General features: G+C 31.5%; 2 protein-coding genes across 4 annotated transcripts in view; one reads left to right on the top strand and one right to left on the bottom strand.

Moving 5' to 3' along the window:
- Positions 1-6828, bottom strand: part of LOC118187235 (cytoplasmic dynein 2 intermediate chain 1-like) — a 62635-nt gene extending 55807 nt beyond the window's left edge. The window contains exon 1 of the mRNA XM_035357405.2: positions 6529-6828. Within this exon, the coding sequence (XP_035213296.1) occupies positions 6529-6543 (15 nt within the window). The 5' untranslated portion in view covers positions 6544-6828. The remainder of the gene's footprint in view (positions 1-6528) is intronic.
- Positions 6829-6892: 64 nt separating this feature from the next.
- LOC118187236 (uncharacterized) overlaps positions 6893-12124 on the top strand; it is a 46538-nt gene continuing 41306 nt past the window's right edge. The window contains exon 1 of one of the 3 annotated variants that reach the window (XM_035357406.2): positions 6893-7259. The gene's annotated coding sequence lies outside the window, so the exon portion shown is untranslated. The remainder of the gene's footprint in view (positions 7260-12124) is intronic. The other 2 variants (XM_035357409.2, XM_035357407.2) reach the window with 2 other exon arrangements.

Raw genomic sequence — 12124 nt, forward strand, 5'->3', positions numbered from 1 at the left:
CCATGCCAGACCGACACTATACATTTACAAACAACCATACCTTCTCTGAGATTCGAACCTGGGCTCTTAGGTACCATAGTAGGCTCCCCTAACCACTATACAATCTGGATGATGATGGATTTAATGCATTTGGATTATGGCAAAGCATGAAACTGCTATCTGCCCAAGAGGAAAAGGCTACAATGGATAATTTTCTAAGGGAACTGGTTTGTATTCACATTACACATACAGAAAGCCAAGAAAATTTCCATTACAGTACAAAGTCTTTAATCCAGACTCGCCGGGACTTTGGTGATTCTGGATTAGGGGTTTTTCTGGATTATAGATCAGCAATTTAAATCTGGTAAGATGGCATGCAGAAATTATAAAATTAAAAATATGAAACTGTAATTTATGAAAGAAAAAGCAATTATCATCTAAAGGGTATCAAAATTTACAAAAAAAAAAAAAAAAAAAGAGCTTTATATTTATTTGTTTACTTTATTAAACATTTCTTTCAATGTGCGCATGTGTAAAGCATACATTACTCATAGTTGAAATTAGAAAATTGCAACCAGAAAACTATTCGATGTGTATTCGTAATATTTATAATGACGAGGAATTTGATTTAAATCATATCAAAGACGGAGTACATCAAGATGAAATACTACATTTAAGAAGGAATTATAAGCCAAATAAAATAAAAACATCTGCTCTGAAGATGAGGATAGTGCTGACAGATCAACTTCCAGTTCATTACACGCCGCGCCTTCCCCCCCAACCCGCAGAGCAGCATGAAATTGATTAACAGATTTCGGAATGGTTAGAGAAACAAAGGATATGCCTTTATCCATTCTTTGTAGCAATTCCACTTTTTGTTTGATGGACATCAAAATAAGCTTTCGCTTTGTAGATCCTTTGGCAGCTCCAGAATCGGAAACTCTTTTTGACATAATCGAAAGTTCAAGCTTACTTTTTATAAAATTGCTCTAACAGTCTGCAAAAATTAATAAGTTAGATCCAATTAGAAGATTAAGGAACAACGCAATCTGCAACATTAACTGAAATAGATAATAAGATAATTTTAGCCTATCTTATAGCGTCCGTTATACATTAAACGCGCATGCGTAAATGTATTATGTGCATGCATAAATGCATATGTGCATGTGGAAAGGTATTATGCAATTGCATAAATGCATTATGCATTTACACATGCACAGAAAGTTTGTAGCTTTGAGGTCCGGATTATAGATCCTTCCAGATTATGAACGTCCGGATTAAAAACTTTGTACTGTATAAGCTATTTCTCCCACCTTCTTAGTGTGCCTTCGTGGTGTAGTGGTTCTGCACACCGGGCCGGTATTCCACAGGTCCGTGGTTCAATTTCCGGCGAAGGCAATTGCTCATTTTTCATCTCTCCGGCCTTCAAAAAAATCCTAACGTTTCTACATTGGCGCCCGAACTAAAAAGGGTGTTGGATGATGATTCTCCTTCCCCAGGATTTGGTGATTGGGTCCCCTAAAACACCCAGTTGCTTTTTAAAAAGGGGAGTATATAAGGTATTTCTCCCGCCTTCCTAGCATGCCTTCGTGGTGTAGTGGTCAGCACACTGAGCCAGTATTTCAGAGGTCCGTGGTTCAATTCCCAGCAAAGCCAGTTGCTAATTTTTCATCTCTCTTGATCCAAAAATACCTAATGTCTCTACAGTGGCACCCGAACTAAAAGGGTTGTGGATGATAACTCTCCACACCCAGGATTTGGCGATTGGGTCCCCTAAAATCCCCAGTCGCCCTTTAAAAGGGGGAGTATATAAGGTATTTTCCCCACCTTCTTAATGTGCCTTCATGGTGTAGTGGTTCTGCATGCTGGGACAGTATTCCAGAGGTCCATGGTTCAATTCCCAGTGAAGGTAATTGCTCATTTTTCATCTTGCATGCTTCCAATTAACCTAATGTCTCTACACCATAGAACCATCTCGTTTGCCAGGATTTGAACTCATTTTGAATTACCAGTGGTCAGCGATTTTAGCTCTCGGCCAGTGGGAGGGGGCCAACAGACTGATTTAAAATCTTGTTTAGATATCTTCCATCTTGATTGTGTGATAAGTATCATTGTATGAGGTTAGGATTGTTTAAATAAAGTAAAACAATAGGCCTGAGGAGAGATATGCCTTCATAGAGGACTTGCTAAGGGAAAATGGCTCATATTTGTGTTATAAATGGGGAAAATATTGAAACCAACCATGCAGCCAGCCCATTCGTTCATCTAACTTAAGTCAAACTACCAATATTTAGCGGTCTTGTCGGCCACTGGTGAGGTCATAGCATAAGATAGGAAAATAACAGTTTTTGTATTGATTCATTTAGTTTGCTATTTTTAATAGAATTGTCATTAAATTGTTTCATTTCCCCGTGCAATGCCACACACAATTTATTTGAAGAGAAAACTATGCCAGAAAAATTAAAAATACAGCACACATGAATTTAATAAATAGATATCTAGTAATTGTACTCTTTTAATATCCAGAAAAATCTAGAAGTTTCTCATGCTTTTTAAAAAGTTTATAAAAGCGGGATCAAAACCTCTCAGCTCGGAGTTTTTAGAAAACTGCTGTTGTTTACTGTAGCGAATCCACGGTGAGATTGGATTATTCTCTATTTTGAATTAGTTCTCTTGAACATTTTGGTAGTTTAAAGATAACTACTGTGAGAGATTGCAATATTGAACAAATATTTGAGGAAATTTAAACATTTCGTTTTATTTGCTGTGATAATAATAAATTTTTATTCACTTTTTATCGGACTTGTGCATTCAATTTATTATGAACCCGTAAGCACGCAACAATACCAAACTGTTCTGTATGAAATCTAAATTAATAAATTCAAAAATATTTCACTTCAGAAATAATCTTGAATCCAAATTAATTTTTTATGCTAATGATTAATATAATTATGAAACAATTTTAACACTTCATTTGTTTCATTTTCATATTATTAAAATTAATATGGCCTGAATGAGTGATTATTTAGATCTACGACAGGGAAAAGATTCATTGAAATTTTGCTTTAAAATATCAGGAGTTATTGAAAACCTTTTGTAATTTATAAACAAGGAAATGGAGTATTTATCCAAATTATACAAGTGAAAAAAATAATTAATTATAAAGTCTTCTAGTGAAGATCTCAGTAATTATAATTTTAGTTCCAAAATCAAAGTGGGAAATTACTTGCTGAAGCCACAGAACACTAGCAATTCCTTCCTGTAGGCTTCTATTTTCAGGAGCAGAACAAATTAGCTGCATGGAATTTTACGTGTATTTAAATGGATGGCCATCTAGCCAGCACCCATGCAACTGCCGCAGTTGGGCCAGGCGGGACAGTTCAGAGGTGGCAAAACTTTCAGGGCTAATCTTTGGAATATGGTAACAGGTAGTTTGGCAACATTTTGGTAAGGCGATAAAGGTTACTAGCTAGGACTTTAGCAGTGTACATGGATACAGTCAAGAGTACACGCAATGCCATTTTTGTGCAATTCTGGGATGTTTTTTTAAGTGAAAATAGGTCGACAAGTACATGGATACCGAGTATGTGCAATTCTTAAAAACACGGCAAGCAGTTTGCGATTCTGCACTTTCTCCCAATTTCGCACCTAATTTTTGTCATGATTAAGCCCTTTCGTTCCATAAAAGTTCTAGCATAAGCGTAATTCGGCTAGCAGATTGTTGGAAAAAAATGTTGAAGGGAAAAAAAAAAATGCCTTTACTTCGTGAAAACAAAATGGCGTCCAAACAAAAACTAGCAGGTTGCTGTAGCAGGGTTGGTCACCAAATTTTTGCCAAAAAATCACCAAGTTACCATAATCCAAAGATTAACCACTTTCAGAATTTAGAAGCTGGAAAGTTTGCATCAGATGCAAAGAGCTAGCACCAGGTTTAAATATCATCAAAGGCCTTTTAAGTGATGTACTTTAACAAGGATGTATTTTTAAAGGTAATAAATATATTTATTGGGTAACTTAATCCAAGAATTAAAAAAAAAAAGGATTTCTTATTAAATTACAGTTTTTATGTGTGACATAAGCATGAAATAGTGCTCTTCAAAATTTTATCCACAAAAAAAAATTTTTCATATATTAGCAATAATTCTCAATACACAAATTTACATTATAATAAGAATTCAGTGTTACTGTAATAAGCAAAAATAAAAGCTGGAAACAAAAATTTTTTTATCTTGTTGACTCATCGGAAAGGAATAACTTGAATGCTTGTTATCAGTTTACAGTTTTTCTACATGAACTTTTTGTTCATGTAGAAAACAGTTCATGTAGAAACAGTTGCCATAATTTTCCTAGATTTTTTTCTTTTTATAGATAAACTTTTATATTGTTTCAACCAGTGGTGTAGTGAAGCGGTGCAGGGTGGTCTATAATGTCCCGGGTGTAGCTTGCAGAGGGATGCCAAATGGTCCACAAGACAAACAAGATTTTTCAGAAAATTTCAAATTTTATTTTGATTGATTTCCGGGAAATAGACTTTAAATTAATAATTATTATAATTATTTCCTTTCTTGATTTATTGTGATATAAATATTCTTTGCAGTAAATCAATCAAATATCTCTGTATGCAAAACGTTCTTCCTTCTTTCTTTCTGAACACTTTATTTTTCAAAAATAGTAAAATATATTTACTTTTTAAACAAAATGTATGTATGTCTAATTCTTGTTATTTTAAAATACTAACAAACAATATACTATAGCCTTTAATTATATTATAAGCCATTTAACCTTGAACTATTATTAATTCAACCACCAAACTATAATAATCAACTAATAAGTGGCATCAAAAGAAACAAAATATAGACTATTATTTGATTCGACTACTGATATCGCCCAATGAAAACAAATGTCATAAGTCTAGGTATGTAGGTACAAATTTACCATCAGAAAAGTTTCAAACAAAGAATCTTTTTTGGAATTTATTGAAACACATGCTAAAGATGCAGCTTCAATTGAAAATACAGTTTTAGAAAAATTAAATTTTGATCAGATTTCATAATGCTGCCATGATGTCAGATCACATATCTGGTATTCTACAAAGAATTACGGAAAAAAATAATGAAGCATTATTTGTAAACTGTGATAACCACTCACTAAATTTAATGGGAGTTAGTGCAGCTAAGAAAGATACAGTCTTAGTAAAGTGTTTTAGAATAACTGGAAATATATATCTCTTTTCTTATATTCAACATCATGATGGAAATTAAAAGTGCTTAAAAGAAAACTGTTAAACATGAATCTGAAACAAGATGGAGTGACAGAGCACAAATAGTTAGTGTTACTGTTGATGGGCTGGAAGAATCAGTAGAACTGTTAGAAAAATTATCATAGGACAGTTCTACCTCAAGTGACACCAGAAGTCTTAACTTAAGTCCATGTCCATTTCTAGCATGAACTTTTAAGAAAAACTGATCATGTGCAGCTCAGATTACAAGATCCTAAATGAATTTTAGAGAAGTGTTGCATGATCTTGAATCATTAGCAACTGAGCCTGCAAAAATTCAAGGCAAGATCTGTGAATCTGAGGCAATAGAAAAGGCCATATCTCTGTGAAAATAAGGTACTGATACAACAACCTGTGTTAGAAGATGCCAAAAAATGCTCAGCGAATTGGGTAGACATGTTAGCCTTTCCGCAGAGAGTGCAATTTCTTGCATTGTGAAAAGCATTCCTGATCGCCTATAATAAATATTCAATTTATATGATTAAGTGATCTTAATTCCAAATTTGGATATTTGCTAGATGTTGAAAATTTATTAAAAACAAGGATACTATTGATAACAATCTTGAAAAGAATTGTAAAAATTTGGGTGAATTTAATAATACAGATTTTAATGGAACAGAACTGTGTCAAAAACTGTGAATGCAAGATGTTATTCTGTAGTAGAAAAGAAACTGCACCTAAAACTTTATTAGTGCTTCTTGCCTTCATAATTTCATATGTAGAAAATGTTCTTACAAACCTGAGAGTTGCATTCTTACTATTTTAGTATCAATTGCTACCTATGAACATTTGTTCAGCAAATTAAAATTAATTTTGGCATACCTGCGTTTGATGATGGGGCAAGCTCACCTAAGAGACCATTTATATTTTTAGAAGACCTAGCATTTTTAAATACGAAAGAGAAAAATTTGAATGATATCCTGAAGTAATTGATAAATTTGCTTCTTTAGAGGCAAGAAAAATTTATGCATAGCAATTAATTGTATTAATGTATTATAATATTATATTTTTAATAATAATTATATCTATTTATATATGATATATATTTCTTTATTGTTTTAAACTGCATATTTTTATAAATATGTAAAGTAAATAATATATTTTAAACTAATTCTAGATGAGCATATGTCTGATTTTTCCACTGACACAGGCACATTACCAAATCCAATCCTAGTTTTAATTTTTTCAAGTAGATTTTTGTCTCAGATTTAATTACAAACTAATGCAGAAGAATGGATTAAAAAAAAAAAATAAGACATATTATTACTTACCGAATTGTGGGACATGACTAAAATAATTAAAAATGGAAGTGATAAAAATAATAAATCATAAATCTTTCATTAAGAATCTATATATATTTTTATAAACTTCTTGCTTTACTAATAAGTTAAACATTTCTTCACTTTCAAAAATAACAATCTTGATTCAACAAATTGTTTTTTAGAACAAAAATCCAGTACACTGATTGTATGAAATCAAACTATCATAGCAGAGTTTATGTTGTAAAGGAACAAAATCGCCCAACTCAAATATTCACAAGGACGGCATGTTGATGTCATTGTTTTGGAATGGTAACCATAGAAACTATCAGGAGAACTCTAGTCCTATGCCTAATGAATTTCTAAATGGAATAACTTATATCTGAATACTTTAATTACATGGTAATTTAACGAATTAAAGTAAAATTGAATTTAAGGATAGAAATTTTAGCATTGTGCATTTTGAAACGTCAAATTATTCTAAAAAATAATTGAATATTACAAATAAAAACTATGGTTACAAAATTTTTTAACTTATAAGGAAGGGTCTATTTTTCGCAAAGGAATAAAATCAGCTTTTCATACACTAAATAAAGTTCAATGAACAGGAAATATTTCCTTCTGTCCTTGTTTGTATTGATGCACTAGTAACCTTGATCTGAAGTGAAATAAGTAAGTTATGTTATTTAAGTCTTCTGCATTTTGATGTAACTGATAGCGTGATTAAGTTGTCAGTTTTTAAGGTGAGTTTCATATTTTATCGATTTTTTAAAATTTATATGAATATTCAGCCTTTCTGTTTCCTACGTTCAATATAATTTTTGTCTGTCGTCGTACTTTAAGTTTTGACATGGACATAAGAAACTGTATTGTTTGATGTGTCATATGGTGACAGATTTCTGCATCAAACCCCAAAAAGTGTTTAAATTTTGTTGATTTAATAAACAGTTTCATTCTGTGATGAAAATTTTTTAATCCTTTAAAAAAGCTCTCTGAAAACTCCAATTTAAAAAAAAAAACCAGTAGACGTTTTCTCTTTATGTGCATATTTTGATTTATTATGTATATGCCATACCTATGTATACTTCAAATGAGTATGTTCTTCAGTATTCGTTCTCGTAAGACTTTCGTTCCTAATTTTACTATTTAAAATTAATTTTTTGTTGTTTGATGCGAGTGAAATTTCAACTACGTTAATTCTATTCGAGGTGTTGTATGCAGGATGTTTTGAACATTTTTTGAATTGTATTATCAACATTTTTGGAAATTTCTAGCCTGAATTTAGTGATAATTAGCAGTATTAAGTATTAACACGAACTTAAGTAAACATCAGTCATAGAAAATTTTTGAGTGATTTAAATTAATCCTGTATTACATAATGTGAACTGGCTTGAGAAAAAGTTCGTTTTATTAATCTGGGAAGATAAGCATAAATCTTCTGCTGTTTTAATATTATATATGTAGACATAATTTACTTTCTTACAGTCCTTGATTTATAATTTGGAATGACTGGGAGTTAATGCAGCTGTTTACTTATAACTAAATTTTGATGCTGATTAAAAGTATATGTTCTTATTTTGCTTGTGTTAAATTAATTTTACTAGTTTTAAATAAGCAGATATGTGCAGTATGAAGTCAAGAATCTGGCTGTCCAATATCATAAATGATCTAAAATCCAAACCTTCTAACCACCAGCAAAATTTTTTTAAGGGAGAAAAAATGAGGGTGTTTTATGCATATGCATTTGATATTTTTTGATAGTAAAACATGTGGGTTTACTATCAAAAAATCTTATTCTTAATTCAACATCAGTACTAAATAAAATACCTCCATACCAAAGAAAAAAATCATTTATTATCATGAATCTGTATGATTGATAACTTGTCTCATAGCCACCATTTTTTCTCAACATACATCTCGAACTGAAACATCATTGATACTAAGATCATATGTTAGCTTTTGAGATTCAAGAAGTGAATAATTTACATCCCTGATCTCAGCCTTGTGATTCATTATTTATTATTTTGTGCTTTCATTGCTGCATGACTATCGATGTATGGCTGCTTAAAAAGTGATTTATGTTGTGAAGTTTAAACTTTTTATTTTACATTGGTTATTGAATAATAAAGAGCATGGTAACCTTTTATATCACCATTATGCTTTGTCAATGATTACAGACTTAAGCTAACTTCACCATGAAGTGTTGATGAAGAGAAATTTAACAGAAATTTATGTGCAAAAAGTAGATTTTGTATATGATACATATTTGTATGAAAATAGATTTTGTATACTCTCAGGCCAAAAGATAACATTTTATGCTGTTTGAATTCAGAATAACTGATTTGGGTTGATCTTTGGATTACGGTAACTTGGCAATTTTTTTGAGAAAATTTGGCGACCAACTCTGCTACAGCAACCCTCTATTTTTTTTTTCCCCGCCACCATTTTGTCTTCACGAAGTAAAAGCATGTTTCTTTTCTTTTCTTTTTTTTTTTTTTTTCAACACTTTTTCCAACAATCTACTAGCCGAATTACAATTATGCTAGAAATTTTATGTAACAAAACTGCTTAATCATGACAAATATTAACTGCAAAATTGGGAAAAAGGGTACAACTCTGATAAACACCCTAATTTCACCAAATGTGGCGATATGTGTTTTGAGCTGGGTTTTGGCGCGATTGCGTCTTGTATGGCAACCATGTCGACGTTGAAAAGTCTTTTGGTGGAGTAGTTTAAATTGCTAGTTGGTTCGTGTCGCATGTTTTTGAAATGGCCTATGTTGCGATGAAAGACATGGTGGGAAGGTTTTAGCTGCGTATTTTAGATTGTGTGCAGAGTAAATTTAGTATGAAAAGGTACGATGTTTGAGTTGTTAACGAGTCTTTTGTTCTTTGTCTTTGTATTTTTGGAATTTCTGTGGGAGTCGGGACTTTTAAAACGGAGTTTGACGTGTCCGAAGTGCGGAGCTGATATGAGAACTCTGACGAAAAAAGGTGTTTCTGATAGACTTGTGTGGGTTTGCAGTAAAATTGTTGCTAATAAAGTATGTGGGTGTCAGCGGAGTTTAAGGTTTGGATCTGGTTCTTGTGTAGCAAGTTAACGTTGGAAGAAGTTTTTATTGTTACTTTCGAAATTTTGAATCGTAGGAAGGCATGTGATATAGCAAAATCGTGGAAGTTTTCTTCACAGACGTTGTGTGACTGGCGAAGTTTTATTAACGAATGTATTTTGGACATTGTATGCTCTTTATCTGAGAAGATAGGGGGGGAAAGATATTTCTGCTTTTAAAAGAAGCTTTCATTATGGTAAGTGCATTTTATTTTATTGTTTTTATTTTGTAGAATGTTATATTCATTGTTTTTTGTATGAATTTCCGTTTTTGTTGTTTTTTGAATTGTCTGAAATTTATTTTAGTTTATTTTCTTGATTTGTTTTTAGTGTAGATTGTGCAATTCGTAGATGTTTTTTAAAGTTGAAATAGAACGCTGTGTACATGGTATTCTTTGAAATTTATTGTTATGTTAATTTATTAAAGTGAGGTGTGCGTAGTTCGTAGATTCGTTCGTTGCCTACAGTGTGCCATTTGTAGATGTTTTTTTAAGTTAAAACATGTCGCTGTGTACATGGATTCTTGTCAAATATTTTTGGTTAGAAACTTTACGTTTCTGCTATCTAAATTTTTTGTTTTTGTTTTGTATTTTTAGCTTAAATTGTGTGTTCAAAACGTAGTTTTTGCATGTGCGAAAACCATGTTTTTGGAGACATTTTAGGCTTAAAGTTCAAAATGTAAACAAAAAATTTAGATAGTAATATGGCAGCGTGAAGTTTCTCGCCAAAAATATTTGGCGACTTGAGGGCGCATATCAGAGTAGTTCCGTAAAAAGTGCACAATTGCAAACTCCTTGCGCGTTTTTCAGAATAGCATATACACATAAACCATTTACATGTCGACTTATTTTTACTTAAAAAAGCATCCCAGAATTGCACAAAAATGGCATTGCACACACTCTTAACTTTATCCATCTACACTGCTACAAAAATTTGCAGGAAAATTTTCTTAATCTTTAAACTCTGTAAAAAGCACATATATGAAATTACCTGATTGCGAAAAAGTATATACCCTTTCCAAGAATGAACATTTCCATGTATAAAATAAATAAAATATCCAAAAGCTTTTACCTCTAAATTATCTATTATATTATAAACGTCACCAACGAATTTATACGCAAACATTAAAAATAGTTACGAATACTTAGTGTCAAATATTTAAATTATTTCCATACACGTTTACTTCAACTGAAACGTATACCAAATTCCTACAAACATAAAATTCACAAAATAACTATCATTTAATTAAAATATAACTAAACCATGTACACGTCGACTTATTTTTACTTAAAAAAACATCCCAGAATTGCACAAAAATGGCATTGCGCACACTCTTCACTATATCCATGTACACTGCTTTTTTCTCATAAATTAGAAAAATTTCACGAAAATGCATGAAAATTTTGTGAATCTTTAAATTCGGTAAAAAGGACATATATGAAATTACCTGATCAGGAAAAAGTATATACCCTTTCCAAGGATGGACATTTGCACGTATAAAATAAATAAGATATCCAAAAACTTTTACCTCTAAATTATCTATTATAAACGTCACCAACGAATTTATAACAAAACATTAAAAATGATTACAAATACTTAGTGTCAAATACTTAAATTCTTTCCATGCACATTTAATTCTACTCAAACGTATTCCAAAATACTACAAACATATAACTCTCAAAATCATGATTATTAAATTAAAATATAATTAAATTAAAAAACACTACTTAAAATATAAATAAGCACATACATTAAATTAATAAAAATTAGCTTACAATCCTAATTACTTTAAACTAAATCAGTGCTAATAACAATTTTCCAATAATACCATATTAATTTATATACTCCTTACATTTAGAACAATGCATAAAAATAATATCCTCAAATAATTAAAAATACTAACTTACCTAATCTTCTACAGAATCTTGAGTGCATGGCGAATCATAAAATGTCCATTTTCACCAGGTTTCTTGCACCGCCATTCAAACTATCTGTAATATCCTTCCTTTCACACAATCTCATTTCATTCCCACATATTGGACATTCATACTTAACCGCAATTAAGCAATTCTTTTCAATTACACATAAACGTAATAAAAATTTCTGATTTACTTTATATACGGCCATGGGATCGAAATATTAAACAACACTGTTTCACAGAACATAGAATGAAACTACTCCTATAAAGTACAGCAGATATTTTTACAATATACCCCCTTTTCTGATTAAAGAACAGTGATTCGTCCATTAATGTCACATGACATATATCATGATCTCTCATTTCCCTCACACAAAATAATGCGTAACTTGCATGCGCACACTCTTGACTTTATCCATGTACACTGCTAAAGTCCTAGCTAGTAACCTTTATCGCCTTACCAAAATGTCGCCAAACTACCTGTTACCGTATTCCAAAGATTAGCCGAAAATTCTTCCTTTTCTTTTATCCCTGGATACAGACTTGGCAAGGTGCATTTACTAATACTGTTGATGGGAATA

The sequence above is a fragment of the Stegodyphus dumicola genome, chromosome 4 (genome assembly GCF_044657685.1).
Source record: "Stegodyphus dumicola isolate Sdum_Otavi_A_Nest chromosome 4, ASM4465768v1".
Taxonomy (NCBI): Eukaryota; Metazoa; Arthropoda; class Arachnida; order Araneae; family Eresidae; genus Stegodyphus; species Stegodyphus dumicola.